The sequence below is a fragment of the Diceros bicornis genome, chromosome 1 (assembly GCF_020826845.1).
Source record: "Diceros bicornis minor isolate mBicDic1 chromosome 1, mDicBic1.mat.cur, whole genome shotgun sequence".
In the NCBI taxonomy this organism is placed as follows: domain Eukaryota; kingdom Metazoa; phylum Chordata; class Mammalia; order Perissodactyla; family Rhinocerotidae; genus Diceros; species Diceros bicornis.
This window is the reverse complement of record NC_080740.1, coordinates 90670775-90689427: the sequence shown is the minus strand read 5'-3', so window position 1 is coordinate 90689427 and position 18653 is coordinate 90670775. Positions and strand designations below refer to the sequence as shown.

At 59.9% G+C, this 18653-nt stretch overlaps 1 protein-coding gene across 6 annotated transcripts; it reads left to right on the top strand.

Annotated features, from left to right (window-relative positions):
- The first annotated feature begins 1005 nt into the window (after positions 1 to 1005).
- Positions 1006 to 18505, top strand: DBN1 (drebrin 1). 6 transcript variants are annotated; one of them, XM_058547036.1, is made up of 15 exons: positions 2441 to 2628; positions 8241 to 8296; positions 8884 to 8996; positions 9169 to 9243; positions 9360 to 9506; positions 9624 to 9701; positions 9975 to 10126; positions 10208 to 10271; positions 14228 to 14284; positions 14376 to 14499; positions 15259 to 15396; positions 15734 to 15904; positions 16336 to 17033; positions 17353 to 17455; positions 17611 to 18505. In XM_058547036.1, exons 1-15 carry the CDS (start codon positions 2543 to 2545, stop codon positions 17679 to 17681), a joined length of 2133 nt encoding a protein of 710 aa, XP_058403019.1. In that variant the 5' UTR covers positions 2441 to 2542; the 3' UTR covers positions 17682 to 18505. The 6 variants fall into 6 exon arrangements, with proteins under 6 accessions (XP_058403009.1, XP_058403019.1, XP_058402990.1 ...); XM_058547046.1 differs by lacking the exon at positions 2441 to 2628 and adding an exon at positions 3521 to 3954; XM_058547026.1 differs by lacking the exons at positions 2441 to 2628; positions 15259 to 15396 and adding an exon at positions 1006 to 1151.
- The last annotated feature ends 148 nt before the right edge of the window (positions 18506 to 18653 follow it).

The following is an 18653-nucleotide window of genomic DNA, read 5'->3' as shown; positions in this document are numbered from 1 at the left end:
ATCTTTTCTACTCCAGGACCCAGAAGCCATTGGACCAGCCACCCAGTGTGGGGGGAGTTCATGCTCTGGAGGTGGGAGAGACCTGATATGTTAGCACCAGAAGGGTGATCAGCGCTGGGAGTGGTAGATGTGGCGGCCTAGTGGGAGAACCTCCAGGAGGCACCCAGCACCCACCCACCAATGCTGAGTGTGTGGGTTTCAGGGGCAGCGGATGGCTGAAGGGAGGCAGGTTCACAGAGGACAGAGTGATCGGTGGTCACCCTGCTCCCACCCGGTTGAGGAAACTGAGGACTATGACGGGGCCACTGAATTTGGCAATTTAGGGGTCACTAGTGACTTTGGCCAGAACAGTGCCCGGGACAACAGGGGAAGGAGGAGACAGATTACAGATATATAAATTATCGGATGAAGCCAGTATAGAGGGGCAGAGTGAGAAGACCAGAAGGAGCAGGTCTCAGGACGTGGAACAGGGGACCCTCTTGCTCCCCTGAAAATACAGAAAACTGTGGACGGGGCACATAGGGACTCTGTACTGTCTTTGTAATTTTTCTGTAAGTCTAAAACTGTTCTAAAATTAAAAGTTTATTTAAAAATATAGATGGCAAAGAGGTGAGAATGGGTGTGGCTGGAGAGAGTTTGTAGGTGGCTAGGGGAGGCAGGAACTTGAGGGAGGGCGAGTGTGCACTAGGGCTTCTGTTTTTTGGTTGCAAATTGAGTGAGCAGGAGGCTGGGAAGGTGCCGGGAGGGGAAGGTGGGGGGAGTTCTGAGCCTGGATAAGTCACAGGAAGCAGGAAGGGACTGAGGCCTGAGACCCCTCTACCTACCCCTCCCTGGTACCCCTCAGCCCTGCTATGGGGTCCCCTTCCTCCTCAGAATCCTACTGACTCTGCCTGGGCCTTGCTCCAGGTGGGGGCCGTGGAGAAAACGCCAGGGCCAGGGGTCCACGGCATGGTGGGCGCAGAGATTCCCCAGGCAGAGGCCTGTAGGCTGTTTTGAGTTTTAAGAGGTTCCTCTTACTGCAAAACCCTGGGAACCACTGCTGGAGCTCAGTGCACACACTGCTCTCCTCCTCTTGGCGTGGCCCATCACCCAACTCGGAACTCGGAGGCCCAGGGGGACTCCCTCCTCCACCACTTCCCACACTGGACCAGGTAAAGCTTGCTCAGGTTCTGTCACCTCCCCGGGGAGGATGGGGGTGGGAGGCTTCTCAGAGCTGGGAAGGGTTTCGGGGGTCCCAACTCAGCAAGGAGTGGAGAGGTTCCAGGAGGCCCTGGCAGTGCACATTCTCCCTTCCTCAGCTCCTCAAGGAGTTGGCAGTGGTGCCAACTCCTCTGCAGGGGACTTCTCTGAGGCCCCAGAGCCTTCTGTGCTCAGAGCTTTGGGAAATAAAGGTGCTAGGAGGCTGCCCTGGAGTGTCCTTGGAGGAGTCCTGCCTGGGGAATCTGGGGTTAGATGCTGCTTCCGGAACTCTACTTGGGATTCCTCTGGGAGGCCTGAGGCTTGGGAGAGAAGGCAAAGGATTTCCTAGGCTGGTCCCCTGTGAGAGGGCCTAGGAGGCAGCTAGTAAGGGAGTTGGGGCTCAGCATAGGGGTGGGGCAGGGAAGGGGGAAGAGGTTGGGAATGCTGGGGTAATGAGCTGGGTTGGGGCTACGAATGGACAAGGAGGCAGGGATGGAGGGGTGTGGTTGAGAGCTGGGATCAGAATGGGAACAGGATAGGCTGGACTGAGGAGGGTGCAGCTAGGGATGGGGTATGGTGAACCGGTGGGGGTGCCTGCTAGGCAAGGGGTTGGGAGTGGGGCTGGAGCTGGGATAGGAAAGAAATGGGGCTGGATTTGGGGTGGGGACACAGATGGCGGTGAGCAGTGATGGGGATGGACTAGGAACGGGTGGAGACAGGCTGCAGATTGGCCAGGGGATGCTGGTATGTGAACTGGGTTGGAGCTGGGGGTTGAAATGAACCAGGAATGGGGGTGAAGCTGGGATGGAAAGAAATTAAGCACGGAGTGGGGCTGGGCCGGATTGGAATGAAGTGGATTTGGGATTGGAACTCGGGAGCTGGAAAGAGGAGGGGTGAAGCCGGGCCTGGATAGGGGTGGGTGAGGTGGGGACGGGGCTGAAACCCCGGGGCTGGGGAAGAGGGTGAGCGCTGAGGCCGGGGACAAGGTAGGTGAAGGTTTGGGACCCTGGTGAGACGGGCCTTGGAAGCCGAGAGGCTGCTCCGCCCGGGGGGGCGCGCAGGGGCTGTGGGTGAGGGGCACGGGGGCGCCCCGGGGCAGGCCGGGAAGGGGGGGCGGGCCTCCCCCTGGGCCGGGCCGGGGCGGCGCTAGGACCGGGCGCGCGGAGGGAGCGAGCCGGGCGGAGCCAGCGCCCCCCGCCCCCCGCCGGCCGGCTCCCCTTCCCCCGCCCGCTGGCTCACTCGGCTTGCGGCGCTGCAGAGGCTCCGAGGCGGTGGCGGCGGCGACTCCCTCTTTTCCTCCCTCCTCCTCTGTCCGTCCGTCCACCCGCGCCTCTGTCCGTGCGGCCTCGGTCCGGCCCGCAGCATGGCCGGCGTCAGCTTCAGCGGCCACCGCCTGGAGCTGCTGGCGGCGTACGAGGAGGTGATTCGGGAGGAGAGCGCGGCCGACTGGTGAGCCCCCCGCCCCCGCCCCCCGGCCCTTTGTCCCCGCGCCGCCGCCGCCGCGCCTTTGTTTCCGCGCGGCCCGCCGCCCCGTAGCCGGGAGGGAGGGGAGACCCCGAAATGGTGCAGCGGCCCGGGAGGGCCGGGGAGGGGCTGCCTTTGTGCGCGCCGGGGGAGGGGCCGGCCGGGCGGGACAGTGCCGGGCCCCGAGCGCCCGGAGGCGGCCCCAGTCGCGCGGCGGAGCCGTGGCGGGATGCGGCCCGGAGAGACGCAGGGTCCAGATGTGTGGCCCGGGGCCGCGTGGCCCTGCGGGAGCCCCTTCCCCGCCCCCTGCCCCCGCCCCGGGCCCGGGGGACAGGTGTGCACGGGACGGCCAAGGGCACCTTCGCCACCTTCGAGCGGGCGAGGACCGGGCGGGGATGGGGCGGGGACCGAGCCAGCGGAGCCAGCGCAGCCTGCCTGGCCCAGCCCGGCCCGGCCGCAGCACAAAGGAAAGCCAGGGCGGGGGAGGAGCGGGGCGGGCTGGGGGCCGGGGCGCCCCGCCCACCGGGGGGGCCTCTCCGAGTTGGGATGTGATGGAAAGATGTTCACTGCCACATGGCAACCGCCAAGTGACTCCTGTTCCCCTCAGGGGTCGCGGGGGAGGCAGGGATGAGTCCTCCTCTCCCCGATCTGAAGGGGAGTGCAGGGACGATCTGAAGGGGAGTGCAGGGACGGATCAGCCGGGCTGGGTGATGCCAAGGGGACCCAACTGCCTACCTCGCCCGCCCACTGGGGTCCCTGAGAGGAAGCCGTCAGGCACAGAAATGTGGAGGGAGCCCCCAGAGAGGGATGAGGGGGTGAGTGGATCCACTGAGTCCCTAGCTCCATCACCCAGTGTCAAGGGGCTCGTGGCTCTCTGGTGAGGGAGGAGCTAGGCTGCCCTCTTGCCGCTCTCCAGCTGTTGTCTCCCCTTGAGCTGTGGGAGGGGATGGACTGCCTGCTCTGGAGCCGGAGTCCCCAGGGTGGCAGGAGAGCCAAGGGGTTCCACATTGCTCCATTCAGGAATCATCTTCCCCTAAACACTCTTGCCCTGGGGCAGGTGTCCATTCTGTTCCCTAGGCCCCCTCTTCTTCTGGCAGGCAGGAAACTGAGGCACAGAGTGAGGGCAGGTCTGAGGAACCTCCCTTGGGCTGGCCTCACCCTCATGCTGGGATGGCAGTCAAGTAGGGATACTGACCTGGGGGCTGGAGGAGGGGACAAGATGGCCAGGCGTCCATGCCACAGTACTGCAGCACTGGCGGGCAGCCAGGCCTGGAGGGATGGACGCCAGAGACGAGCTCTCATGTCTTGCAGGTCAGTCATGAGAGAGGTCAGCAGAGGCTAAGCGGGCAGGCGGCCCACCCATTGTCCCAGCCCTGCCCCTGGGGGGCTGAGATCATGGGAGGAGTTCAGGGTAGGTAGCCAGCTTGACCTCATGGAGGAGCTGGCCTTGGGATATGGGCCCTGCCTGGAGAGAGGCACAGCCCACCTCAGAATACCCCCCTCGCCCTCCAGTATGGTGGGCACTGTCCATCACCGCCCCATTTCCCCCTGGTGGCCCATGCAGGGTCGTACAGCCACTGCTGGCCCGCATTCTGCTCAGCAGAGGCCTGGGCTCCCACCACCCAGCAGCATCCATGTGGCCAAAGCGAGTTATTCATCAGTAGTGTACGTCAACCCCCATCTGGGTTGTGTGTGGGACACACACACAGATGCACACACGCACCCTCACACATACACACATTTGCTCACTCCCAAGGGCCCAGATAGCATTTCGTGAAAAGGGTGTGAGGATCACATCCTGCAGAGGGGGCTTGAGTGCCTCCAGCACCCAGCACAGAGCCAGCAGTGCAGGGGGTCTCAAGACTCAGGGGCAGACTCTACATTCAGAGGCTGCAAGAGGGCGTCTTGGGTAATATTGCTGTCTGGACAGAGGAGGCTTGGCACTGCCCTCCCTGACGTTGCCTCTGAGTGGGGGTGTGGGAGGGAGCTCACTCTGAAATGGACCACTGCCCTGGCGCTGGGGGCGGGGGACCCAGGAAGTCAGGTTTTATAGTGGGAAGAGCCCGTGTCGCCGTGGACGTGATACGACTCGCTGTGTGACCACACACAAGTTCCGGCTGCTCTCTGGTCTTCTTGAAAACAGGAGGAGGGGGTTGGCTCAGCCATCTCTGGGACAGCCGGGGCCCTTCCAGCCCTAACGTTCTGAGTGTGATTGTCCTGAGGGGTCTGCCTGCTCTCAGCACCCCCCATCAGCTGACCCAAGGATCTTCCTGCTACATTTTGGCTCCCCCCACCCCAGTCCAGTTTCTCTGGCCTAGGATGGTTTCTCGGAGTCTGTGTCAGTATCACAAACACCTACTGCTGCTGCTCTGGGCTGGCCCCAGAACCCAGAGAGTGATATGTTGATTGATGGGGTTAGTCATCCTGCCTTCACGAAGCTTCCAGTTGGAAGCGTCTGTCTCCAGGAGTGGAGCTAGTGAGACATAGATTCCAGGGCCCCCATCCTGATTCCTTGCGGTTTCACCAGCTCCCACCCTTCCAGGCCCAGGCTGCCTCTGATGTGTTTTCTGAGAAACATGGGTCTAGTGGGATCTGGGGTGGGCTCAGATGCCCCTTCCTGTCCCTGCTAGGGTGTGGTAAGTGCTCTGGGGAAGGGGCCGCTCAGGACAGGGCTTCCTGGGGAGCTGGTATTGGGTTCCTGAGGGACTTCAGCCAGGGGTGGGCATGGGGTGCAGAAGCAGGTCTGGCCTTCCTGAATATGCAAAGGCTTGAGGGTGGGAAATATCCAGAACTGTGTTCGGGATCAGGGAGCCATCCAGTGTGACTGAAGTATGTGGTGTGGATACGGACATCTGGCTGGAAAGGCAGGTGGGGCAGAGCTCAGGGTTGAAGGCCTGTTGAAGGATTTGAACTTCGCTATGGTTTCCACCAGGTAAGGGCTGTGGCCACAGCAGGGAAAGGTAACTGGAGGTGAGGAGGCAAGGGTTTAGAATGGAAGGGCAGGGCAGGTGTTCCTGGGAGGAGCCAGGCCCACAGAGAGGCTGACAGTTCCGCTCAGGGAGATGGGATGTCTAGAGCAGTGTCTGGGAACCAGGGTCTCTGAGTTCTGCCTCAGTGTCTCATCTCATCTGTGGAATGGAGAGAGGCAGACCCTGCTTCTCTGAGAGCCCTTTGTTCCCAGCGGTGGGCTAGGGCAGCCGGACAGGTGGTGGGACAGCTGTGCTGGGAAGCAGCTGCAAGGGCTGGGGCCCGGGCAACAGTTGGACCAGGAGCCTGTGGCCCCACAGCCCACCTGTGTCGATTTCAGAAGAGAGGGATCCTGAGAAGTGGGAGGGCTGGGGGGCCATTTGACTTGTCCTGATCTCATGGGGCTGGACCAGGCCCTCCTTCCTTCCTTCCTCCCTCCCTTCCTTCCTCCTCCCTCTTTCCCTTCCTCCCTCCTTGCTTTCTCCCTTCTTCCTGCCTCCCTCTCCCTTCCTCCCTTCCTTCCTCCCTCTACTTCCTCCCTCCTCCCTCTCTCCCTTCTTCCCTCCTCCCTCTCCCTTCCTTCCTCCCTGTACTTCCTCCCTCCTCCCTCTCTCCCTTCCTCCCTCCTCCCTCTCTCCCTTCCTCCCTCCTCCCTCTCTCCCTTCCTCCCTCCTCCCTCACTCCCTTCCTCCCTCCTCCCTCTCTCCCTTCCTCCCTCCTCCCTCTCTCCCTTCCTCCCTCCTCCCTCTCTCTTTCTCCCTTCCTTCCTCCCTCTACTTCCTCCCTCCTTCCTCTCTCCTTTCCTCCCTCCTTCCTATACCCCTTCTTCCCTCCTCCTTCTCTCCTTTCCTCCCTTCCTTCCTCCCTCTCCTTCCTCCCTCCTCCCTCTCTCCTTTCCTCCCTCCTCCCTCTCTCCTTTCCTCCCTCTATCCCTTCCTCCCTCTCTCCTTTCCTCCCTCCTCCCTCTCTCCTTTCCTCCCTCTATCCCTTACTCCCTCCTCCCTCTCTCCTTTCCTCCCTCCTTCCTCTCTCCTTTCTTCCCTTCCTTCCCCCCCCTTTCCTCCCTCCTCCCTCTATCCCTTCTTCCCGCCTCCCTCTCCCTTCCTCCCTTCCTTCCTCCCTCTACTTCCTCCCTCCTCCCTCTCTCTACCTCCCTTCCTTCCTCTCTCCTTTCCTCCCTCCTTCCTCTACCCCTTCTTCCCTCCTCCTTCTCTCCTTTCCTCCCTTCCTTCCTCCCTCTCCTTCCTTCCTCCTCCCTCTATCCCTTCTTCCCTCCTCCCTCTCTCCTTTCCTCCCTTCCTTCTTCCCTCTCCTTCCTCCCTCCTCCCTCTCTCCTTTCCTCCCTCCTCCCTCTCTCCCTTTTTCCCTCCTCCTTCTCTCCTTTCCTCCCTCCTCCCTCCCTCCTTTCCTCCCTCCTCCCTCCCTCCTTTCTTCCCTCCTCCCTCCCTTCATCTCCCTCCCTCCTCCTCCCTTCTTGTCTCCCTCCCTCCTTCATTTCTTCTTTATCCTTTCGCTTCCCTCCTTTCTCTTGTCTTCTCTTTTTTCCTCCTCTCCCTGTTTCTCTCTCTGCTTCTCTTCTCTCTCTTTCTCTTCTTCATCTTCCTCGTGCTCCCGCCTCTCTCCTCCAGGCCTCCAGCCTCCTGCCTTGGCAGTAAGGAAAGGGGAGCTTGGGGAAGGGGTTGAGCCCTCCTGAGCCTCTGGGACAAGGCCCTTCTTCCTTGCCCCAGTGGGTTCTCAGGAGCAGACCTCTCTGCCTTCCCTTCTGTGAAATGGATGCTGTGCCACTTTCGCCTGGGGAGAAAAAGCTGGAGCAGAAAAAGCTAGGGAGAAGGAGGAAGGCTGCTAGGTCAGCTTTACGGCAAAGCTAAGGCAGAAGGAAAGGCCGGCAGTCCCACGAGGCCAGGGCCTCAGCTTGGGCGGAGGCTGCCTAGGAGCTGGAAGGCCAGGAGAGCATGGCCACCCAGGGGCCAGAGTCTGGGCAAGAGCTACTGTGGTGACCTCATCCCCATTTCAGGGAGGTGGAGATTGAGGCCGAAGGCGTGTCTAGGGTTCTTTGTGTTCAGGAGAATGCTGCTGGGGTGGGCCAGTCATATGCCAGTTGCTGGGTTGCCATAGTTACTGGGGGATGCCCAGAGCAGAGCAGCACCAGGTTCTCTCCTCCCCCTGCCTCATCATGGGAGGAGGGGCCGTGGGTACTGAGGCATGCGCCAGGTAGGTTCCTGGCAACGGCCAATGGGGGATGAGGAGCGTGGTAGCCAGGGAATGGTAACCAGGGAACCGTCGCCTTGGAATCTCCATCTCACACCCGCTGGCTGGGTTGTAGGCTGTCAGGGCCAGGGCTCTGAGGACGCCACACTGGCTCACTTCGAGACTGGGCAGTGATTTCTACCCCGTTGCCCTCCCCACCTGACCCAGGCCTCCTTCCCCGAGATCCCAGGCTGCCCCGCCGCTGGGCTTCAGCCAGAAATGGTGCCTAGCCCTGTTGTCATGACAACCCGGAGAGTACTGGGCTAGAACCCCCCTCCTGTCCTGCTCTCTCTCTGTCTCTCCTCCTCCCCAGAGCCGTCCCCACCCAAAATTGGCGGCCTGGGCCCCTGACAGTTCTCCGAGCCACCCCTCCCTCTCCCCAGGGCTCTGTACACATATGAGGATGGCTCAGATGACCTCAAGCTTGCAGCGTCAGGAGGTAAGGATTCCAGCCATTCCTCTTCGCCGTCCTCTCCACCCCTTCCTCCGGTCGTTTTCCCCCACCCATCTGGCTCCAGGCCACCTCCCTGCCTGCGTCCAGCAGACCCGCACTTGTCTGGCGGGTGTTCTTCCTCTGGTCATCCCTGCGATCCCCAGGGTGGGGAGGGAGAGAGCCTTGTTTCCTGTTTGGTTATGAGAAGACTGAACTGGAGAGAAGGAGGGTGACTTGCCCAAAGTCACACAGCTAGTGGGGAAGGATCCTAGCAGGGATGGCCCAGATCACTCCCACTTTCTCCAGAGCCCAAAGGCTTTATTTTACCTCACTGGTACTAGCACCGCGTGAGACATGAGGATGTGTGAAGAACGAACACTTGCTCAGTCCTGCCCCAGTCCGGCCCTGAGGGATTCAAAGGCACAGCTCGCGCCTGCCTGCCGCCTCTCTCTGACCAACACAGAACTCTGGGACCTCCAGATGTCTGGGGTGCCTGCAGAGCCCACAAAAGGAGTCTTTCCTTCGGGTTCTAGGCCGTTTGTGGGGTAAGGGGTCAAGAGACAGGAGTCCTGATACCCTCCTGATTCCTCCAGATGGGGGCTTGCAGGAGCTCTCGGGCCACTTCGAGAACCAGAAGGTGATGTACGGCTTCTGCAGCGTCAAGGACTCCCAGGCTGCTCTGCCAAAATACGTGCTCATCAACTGGGTATGCAGCTGTGGGCTGGTGAGGGGCTGAAGGCCCCCGAAAAGTTCCCTGCACCCCGCTCCACGCCCTGACGCTGCTGGAGAGAACCCTGCCAACCCCGGGAAGAGAGCCCAGGCCCGGGCTGCTGCCCCCTCTTGTCCTTTCCCGACTCCTCTTCCCTGGGTACTTTCAGGTCGGTGAAGACGTGCCTGATGCCCGAAAATGCGCTTGTGCCAGCCACGTGGCTAAGGTGGCTGAGTTCTTCCAGGTGCGAGTGGGGCCAGGGCTCGTGGGTGGGGCCAGCCACCCACGGCAGGGTCTGTACGCTGGGGGCGACAACAGGAAGGAGCTGTGCTGCCTGAACACGCCTTTTTCTCGCTGTAGGGTGTGGACGTGATCGTGAATGCCAGCAGCGTGGAAGACATAGATGCGGGCGCCATCGGGCAGCGGCTCTCCAACGGGCTGGCCCGTCTCTCCAGCCCCGTGCTACACCGGCTTCGGCTGCGCGAGGATGAGAACGCTGAGCCGGTGGTCAGTGTGTGCCGGGCAGGCTGGCCCGTCTCTCGCAGGCCTCACCCTGTGCGGGTGGAAGCTCCCGGAGCGCTCGGCTTGCCCTCTGTGCTCATGCCGGGCCACTTGACTCTGCAGGGCACAACCTATCAGAAGACTGATGCAGCTGTGGAGATGAAGCGGATCAACCGCGAGCAGTTCTGGGAGCAGGCCAAGGTGTGGACCCCCACCCCGGCCTCTGGGCTGAGCTGCCCTTCCCTGACCTGACCCCAGGGGGTACTCTGGGCTGCTCTCACTAAGTCCCTCCCTTTTACAGTGTGTCCCCTCCCGTGGACTCCCCCAGCTGAGAGGGTGAGCCCTTTTGGCTTTATGTCCACAGGGTCACCCCTGAGTTCCCAGCACCATGTCTCCCCAGCCCTGGGTGGGGATGGGCTGGCGGGGCGGGGCCCAGGCTCGGGGGCCCACAGTGCCTTGGCGCGGGGCTTGCAGAAGGAGGAGGAGCTGAGGAAAGAGGAAGAGCGGAAGAAGGCCCTGGATGAGAGGCTCAGGTTTGAGCAAGAGCGGATGGAGCAGGAGCGGCAGGAGCAGGAGGAGCGGGAGCGGCGCTACCGCGAGCGGGAGCAGCAGATTGAGGAGCACAGGTGCGCCCCGCCCCGGGCCACGGCTGCCCCCACCCCCTGCATGGGCCCCCTTGAAGGGTGCCTGCTGGCTTCTCGTTCCAGGAGGAAACAGCAGACTTTAGAAGCTGAGGAGGCCAAGAGGCGGATGAAGGAGCAGTCTATCTTTGTAAGTCCTGGGCCGGGGCTCCCGGCCTCCTGGTCAGGGCGGTGAGGATGGCGCCTGTCTTCCTGGGCCTTGTGGGGAGATCAGTGGCTGGGGGACAGTGCTGGGCGTTCTGGGCACCGCTGCGTGGGCATGGGGTGTTGTGGAGTGTCAGGCCTGGCACCTGATCGCCTGAGGCTCTGGCCTCCTGCTGTGGAAAGAGACCTCCTTGGAGAAGCTTATACTCTAGACTGAAAGAGAAAATCTACCCTGACGAGACCCTCACTGGCCAGGCTCCCCGCCCCTTCCAGCAGGGCCTGCGGGGCTTGGGCTGGATGAGACCCCTCCCTGGCTTCCTGCCCTCAGGAGGCTCGAGGCCTGGTCCCCCCACAGGAGTGCTGCAGAGCCCCGGGAATGAATCTGAGTATCTCTACACGAGTGTGCAGTGTCTCCTTCAGAGTGGCCCCTTGTTCACAGCATGCTGTCTGAACCTCCAAATATTGGGGTGGCCCATGGGGCCTGTGGATTGAGCCTTTGAAAATCACTGTGGAGTCAGATCTCTGCTTTGAGTTACATTTTGTATTTCAGAAATAGCTAAGGTCCTTCAGGGCCGAGCAGGATATAGTTCAAGACAGGAGGTGGGCATCTGGATTGGAACTATGATGGCAGATGTCGGGCTGTGGGGACTCAAATGTGCTCCAAGGTCGCACCCAGAGGAGGCCAGGAGGCAGGAGATGGGATGGCCCTGCAGGCCCTGACATTAAGTGACTGTCATAGGTCACTCCAATCACATCAGCCACCTGGTGGGTGGAGGTAATGTGCAGTTGGCAAACTCCAGCCTCAATCGGTCGTTCAACAAACCCTTGCTACCTGCCATGTGCCAGATGTTAGAAACATGGTGGAGAACAAGATGGGCGAAGGCTTTTTGAAAATTAGTTGATGAATTTATTATTTTTTTTATTTCATTTTTTTTGTGTGTGTGTGTGTGTGAGGAAGATCAGCCCTGAGCTAACATCCATGCCAATCCTCTTTTTTTTTTTTTGCTGAGGAAGACTGGCCCTGGGCTAACATCTGTGCCCATCTTCCTCCACTTTATGTGGGACGCCGCTACAGCATGGCCTGACAAGCGGTGCCTCGGTGTGCGCCCAGGATCCGAACCCAGGCCGCCAGCAGCGGAGTGTGCGCTTAACCGCTATGCCACGGGGCAGCCCCATCACTGCTCTTTATCTCCAGAACTTTCTCATCTTCCTGTGACGAAACCTTGTACCCATGAAACATGAACTCCCCATCCCCCTCCCCCAGCCTCTGGCAACCACCATTCTACTTCCTGTCTCCATGAATTTGACTCCTCCAAGCACCTTGTGTGAGTGGAATCTTACAGTAGTTTCTTTTGTGACTGGCTTATGTCAGCATGATGTTTTCAAGGTTCATCCATGTGTCAGAATGTCCTTTGTTTTTAAGGCTGATAATACTCCATTGTATGGGTAGACCACATTTTGTTTATCTTTTTTTTTGTAATTTTGTTTTTTTATTTGTTTATTCATTTTTATTTTTTTATTTTATTTTATTTTTGAGGAAGGTTGGCCCTGCGCTAACATCTGTTGCTAATCTTCCTTTTTTTCTTTTTTTCTCCCCAAAGCCCCAGTACGTAGTTGTGTATCATAGGTATAGAGTTGTGGCTCTTCTATGTGGGACGCTGCCTCAGCATGGCTTGATGAGCGGTGTAGGTCCACACCCAGGATCCGAACAGGCGAACCCTGGGCCGCTGAAGCAGAATGCGCAAACTTAACCACTATGGCACTGGGCTGGCCCTTAAGGTCTTTTTGAAAAAGCTTATTTTTTATGGAAAATTTTACATGCACACAAAAGTAGAAAAAATGGCATAGTGAACCCCCTAAACTGATTGCTCATCTTCACCAATTATCAACATTTCAGGCGAAGTCTTAAAGTCTTATACCATTATTTTATAGTCTCATCTGGCCCTTTAAGTGTGGCTCATGTGACAGTGACAGTAGGTGTTCTACAGGTCAGTGTGGTGGCCCTACAACTTCAGGTCCTCTAAGGAAGGTCCCATGTGAGAAGTTTTGGAATTTAGAACCATAAAATGCTTTCTCTTGATTTAAGGAGCTATTCTGGTTTCCCTCCTCTGATAAGAATTGCATTTCTTGTCTGAGTTCCCTTTTTGCCTGGGCTGCCAGAGAGCTCCCATGTATCTGAAGACGCTCAGGCACAGAAAAGTTGTTGACTCTTCTGGTTAGTATATTGATCTCTCCTACCCACAGCCCTAATTTGTTTCAGTGTTTGTCACGTTGGTAGTTAAGGCTTTTGTGGTAAGCTGCCTCTGGTCCTATTTTTAAATGAGGCAGAGGAGCTTAGTGAGGTTATACTAGGCAGGGGCAGAGTACCAGCAAAGGGTGGTGGTATATACATTTATAGGAAGGCAAGGAGCCTGACTGGAGCCCAGTGGGCTGAGGAGCAGGGGAAATTTGCGAAGAGAGAGCAAGGTCAGAGGAGTTTAGACTTCATTCTGGAAGACACAAAGTTGTAGTCATAGTGACAGCCCTCTTGAGGGGACATACGTTGAAGGGCCATTCTCCTCATGTGCCATGACAGGAAAGTTTAAGTCTTTATGGTCATGTGCTCACAACAAGGAAGCCCTGTTGCTCCCCCACCTTCCCTGCAGCTTTTTCTCCCCGGCCATCGCCCTCCTGCCCCATTGGCCGCAGGAGCAGCAGGGGCTCCGATTTAGAAGCTTTGGTGTAGTGAGTTCAACTGAGCAATCGTGTACCAGCTGAACCCTGAGCCGGCCACTCACACACGACCCGAGTTCTCTCCCTGTGTCACCCGCATCAGGGGCGACGATCCCAGAAACAGGAAGTGGTGGCAGTGGGATCTGCCCTGTACGCCTCCAGTACCTCATGGGGCCCAGAGGAGGGAGTGACCTGAATGGGCCAGGGACCTCTGTCCCAGGAGGCAGTGCCTAGGCTGAGGCCGGAAGCAGGAAGGGCTGGACCTGGGGTGGGCTGGGGCACTGGGGAGAGAGAGTCCTCTCCCACGCCCAGCCCAGGAACTGCAACCACAGCATGCTGAGGACTTCATGTCTGTGTCTCCCAGGGTGTGTGGGCGAGTCAGCGTGGGAGGGGGATGTTAGAGAGGTGGCAGGGGCTAGGTCAGGCAGGGGGAGGGGAATGTGGGCCAAGGAAGGGGCCCCATCTACCTGTACTCCTGGGGTTGCAGTCTCAAGACAGCGAGTGAAGCGCAGTGGGGAGTGGCGAGGACTGCAGCGAACTAGACAGCACATGCCCGTGTGCAGGCGGCTGCAGTGCAGCTCTGGCTGACGGCTGCTCCGGGGCAGCAGGCCGGCGTTACCAGGGCTTTCTGGCATTCTAATTTCAATATGACACTTCCCAGTTTTTAAGTGGAGGCAGCTCATTAATGTGTTTTAAAAACATACCGGCAAAACAAAAGCAATTTATGGGCCGTATTCAGCCAGTACTTGGTGTGGCTCACGGGAGACCCCTGAGGGATGTTAAGCTAGAAAGAATCATGGTCTGATCTTGATTTTGGAAAAGTCCTTTTTAGGGTCTATAGAGAACAAATTATGGGAAGAGAGCAAGGAGGCGGGAGGCTAATGAGGAAGCCTTGGTGGTGATGCCAGATTCAGGTAGCAGGGGTGCGAGGTCCAAGAAGAGTTAGCCACAAAGCAGGGAATGTTCGGGATGGCCCGGTTGCCTGGTGGGATGTGGGGGTGAAGGAGCAGGAGGAGCTGAGCTGGGTGTCTAGGGGCCTGTCCTGGCTGGAGATGCGGTAGTCGAGGGCCTTGTGGATGGAGAAAAGGAGCTGTGTGACTGGGTGGTGGAGGGAGCAGGGGTGCCATCTCAGCCCCTTCTTTCTTGATTGTGGAGGAAACATGGGGACTGTAAGAAGGCCTGCTGGGGCGGGGGGAGAGTTGCCCAGAACACTGTGCTTTTGGTTTCCAGGGGGACCAGCAGGATGAGGAAGAGACCCAGTTGAAGAAGTCAGAATCGGAAGTAGAGGTGAGAGCCGGGGGGGGACAGGGCAGGTGAGGCTGGCAGGGCTGCCTCAGCTGGGCCTGGCCCCGCTCTGACCGTTTTCTTGTGCCCCCAGGAGGCAGCGGCCATTATTGCCCAGCGGCCTGACAACCCACGGGAATTCTTCAAGCAGCAGGAACGAGTCGCATCGGCCTCCACGGGCAGCTGTGACGTGCCCTCACCCTTCAACCACCGACCAGGTAGTCCCAGGTCCCACCCCCACTGAGTCTCCTCCTCAGGTTTTGGCCCTGAGCCTCTCTGGGACTCTTTTTTTGGAAAGGAAGCCTTGCTAAGGACCCCTTGGAGAAGGCAAGGCCGTTCATCAAGTGTGCTTCCACCCACTGCCTCCCTGGTGGCAGGACTGAAGGGCTCGGGCAGGGGTCCATGCTGGGCCTTGGCTGAGCAATGGGTAGTGCTGGGGCCATCTGGGCGGCTCTGGCCTGGGCTGAGACAACCCTGGCCGTGGGGAGTGGCCCTGCTGGGGCAGAACTGGGGTTTGCCTGAAGGGCTGCGGGTGCATGTGGTTGGGCTCTTGCCCTTGCCCTGGGTCCCCGCAGCCTGGAGCCTGTGCCCAGGGTCCCCTGTTTGGATTCTCCTGATGCAGCTGCCGCCTCCCCCCGAAGCACCCTCTGCTCTCTATCTGCTGGTCCGAGTGTTTGCCCCTGCTGTGTGCTTGGCCCTGTGCCCAGGTTCCAGGGTGGGGCAGGCTGACCTGGGCGTGTGCTGCTCAGCTGGCTGCGTGCGGCGGGCGCCTTGCTGTGCTGGCTAGTGCTGGTGGGAGTCGCCTGACGCCTGACGGCTCGCTCCAGGCTGTGGCCCAGCTTGGCTGAATGTGCACCTGGCTGAAGGCAGCTGGGACTTCCAGGGCCAGCCCTGGGGGCGGGTGAGGCCTTGGGGCGGGGTGGGGGAGACTGACCCTCTCTTGTCCTCTGTCTCTCTCTGTCTGTCTCTCTTGGCAGGTCGTCCGTACTGCCCTTTCATAAAGGCATCGGACAGTGGGCCTTCCTCCTCCTCCTCCTCCTCCTCCTCCCCTCCACGGACTCCCTTTCCCTATATCACCTGTCACCGCACCCCAAACCTCTCTTCCTCCCTCCCATGTAGGTAGCAGCCCCAGGCCTCGGCGGGGCGGGTAAGGAGGGCCCCGCTTCCCAGCAGCCCCCTGCCCTCACTCCCTCAGCCTGACTGCTGATCTCTGGTGTTTGTCCCTAGAGCAGGTACTGCCTGCCTCTTTCCCCTGGCCCTGACGGGGCGCTGGCCCCCAGGGGCCTGGCTTACAGGGTCTGGAGCTGTGGTCTGGCCCCTGGGGAGCCTGGGGAGCTCCCAGCCTCCACCCAGACTCCAGAGAGGAGGTGCTGGCCAGGCCCCAAGGTGGACGGTCCTGGTCCCACCTGACTCCCTGGCCCTCACTGACCAGCCTGGGGATTTGTTCCATAGGTAGCCATCTGGACAGCCACCGGAGGATGGCACCCACCCCCATCCCCACCCGGAGCCCATCTGACTCCAGCACGGCCTCTACCCCTGTCGCTGAGCAGATCGAGCGGGCCCTGAATGAGGTCACGTCCTCACAGCCTCTGCCACTGCGACCACCACCCCCACCAGCCCAAGGTGAATGAGAGCCCTAGCTGCACCGGGCCTCTCATCAGTCCCTGGGCTGGGAACCCCAGGTGGCCATGGTAACAACTCCCCAGGGATCTGGGCCGCCCAGACCGTACTGCCGTGGAAGTAGCTGTGGCTGGGAGGAGCCCTGGTGCCGCAGCCAGACCTGCCCTCTCTGAGCCTCAGTGTCTCTCCCTGGAGTGGGAATCGGGCCTTCCTCCTGGGGCTGCTGAGCGGTTTGAAGACACTAGGTAAAGGGGTATCGGGGCCCCGTGGGTGCTGGAAGGTGCTCTGCATGGAGCTCTTAGTGGAGGCCTTCTTTCCTGGGAGTCCCCGACTCCTCGGTGGGGGGGCACAGTATTGTAGGGTGGCTGCCCAGGGCCCACATCCTTCCCTGACGGAGATGATCACATCTGTCTCCTCCGTTTGTGCTGTGACAGAGACCCAGGAGCCCAGCCCCGGCCTGGATGATGAAGAGACCAGCAAGGAGGCCAGAGTAGCCAGCCCCACGGAGGAGCCCCCTCAGGCACCGGAGTCTCCCCAGGGGCAAGGCAGCGCCATGGAGGACTTGATGTTCATGGTGTCTCCAGAGCAGGCTGTCCTGGCTGCGTCTCTGGGGCCTACCATGGCTGATACAGCCACAGCAGACACCCTGGCAACTGACGCCATTGAAACCAACACTGCCACTGCTGACACCGCTCTTGCCAACACCGTCACCCCTGACACTGCCAGCCTCATTGACCTATGGCCTGGCAATGGAGAAGGGGCCTCCGCACCCCAGGCTGAGCCTAGGGCCCCCACACCACCCTTGGGTGCCGAGGTCACTCTGGCAGAGGTGCCTCTGCTGGACAAGGTGGCTCAGGAGCCCTTGCCGCCAGCAAGTGAAGGCTGTGCCAACCTTCTCAGTTTTGACGAGCTGCCTGAGCCGCCTGCCACCTTCTGTGACCCAGAGGAGGAAGTAGAAGGGGATCCCCTGGCTGCCCCCCAGGCCCCAACTCTGCCCTCTGCTCTAGAGGAGCTGGATCAGGAGCCAGAACCGGAGCCGGAGCCAGAACCGGAGCCGGAGCCGGAGCTGGAGGCAGAGCCAGAGCCCCACCTGCTGACCAATGGCGAGACCACCCAGAAGGAGGGAACTCAGGTAGGGAGGGGCAGCCTGGTGGGAGGGGCCATCAGGGCTCAAGCAGGGGACTGACTCTGCATTCCTCAGGCTTGCGGCAATACCTCCCTTTCTCTGTGACCCACATTACGTGGGTGGGGGTGGGGGGGGGTGGGGGATGGAGAGCTCTATTCCATTCCCCTTCCCTGGGCCGGCTCTGCTTTTGTTCCCAAGGCAGCCATCTGTTTCCCTGGCAACCACTGATGGAATCACTGGTTGCCGGGGAAACAGGCTCAGTCCTGGTAGGTCAGCCCTAGTGTTGCTGGGTGGGGCTCAGTGACCTGGTGCTTTCCTCCTGCAGGCCAGTGAGGGGTACTTCAGCCAATCACAGGAGGAGGAGTTCGCCCAATCGGAAGAGCTGTGTGCAAAGGCTCCGCCTCCTGTGTTCTACAACAAACCTCCAGGTAGTCCTGGGGTGGATGATGGGGAGGAATTCAGGTGGGGGTGCTGGGTTCAAGTATGGGCAGGCAGCCCCACATAGCTGGCACAGCCACAGGGGTTGGGGGACACAGCCATGGATCTGTGGGCCATCTCGTTAACTCCCTCCCTCCGAACACAGAAATCGACATTACCTGCTGGGATGCAGACCCGGCACCAGAGGAGGAGGAGGGCTTCGAGGGTGGCGATTAGCGGCGGTGCCCACCCTCAGGCTGCCCTCGCCAAGGCCGCCCACCTGCGCCTGCCTCTGGCCAGACGGCCCGCAGCGCCTGCACACGCAGCAGCTCCGCCTGGCACCCACTCTGGATTCCGGCCCTGGCAGGGGACTTTGCCGCTTCCCTACCCACGGGGCCCGACTTTTACAGCTTTTCTTCTCTCTCTTTTTTTTAAGGTTGATAGGAGACTTGTACAGTTGACTGGTTTTCCTCCTGTTGGTAGTTGAGACGCTGTTGCCAATTCCACCCCCTCCCCACCCGGTCCAGATTGTAGCTCTTAGCCCTCCCTGCTCACTCAGCTGGCAGGGGTGGAGGTCTCACCCTGCTTGGGGCCTGGCGTGGGGGGAGCTCTGGAAGGAAAATGTCCCCCCCATCTCTTTTCCTAGTTTTCTGTTTCTTGGAAAAATATCACTTTGTATTCTCTGTCCAGGGCTTCAGATATTTTGCACGAATTTTAAAACATGGCAATAAATGGCTCGTGGGCTCTGGCTCCCTGGGACCCCTTCCCCGCCCTTCTCTTTACCCCTCCCTGCCTGGCCCAAAGGAAGTAGCAGGCCCAGCTGGGGCCCTTTAGCTTCCCTGCCCTTTCCTGCCCCCTCCTGCTGGGCAGGTCCCAGGCCGGAGGCCCTAGACACGATTCAGGTCAGGGCTGTGGGTGGGCTGGGGCTTGACTGGCCCTCCCAACTCCTCCCTCTTTGCTTGGGTTCCTTTTTCACGTTCAGTAACTGTTTTTTGGAAAGCACAAACTTCTGTAACGGGTCGTGCTCATGTCTGTTAATAAAGAAATCCCAATCCCTTCGGGCCTGCTGCTCCGGGCCTCCAGGGGCTGATCTGAGTGGGCCGCCTGCCCTGCCCCCCTATTCCCAACTCTTGCCACTTCTAAGGCCGCAGGGGCGCCCTCACTGTGTTCTCACGGGCAGGTGGGGTCTGACGCTCCAGGGGGAACCAG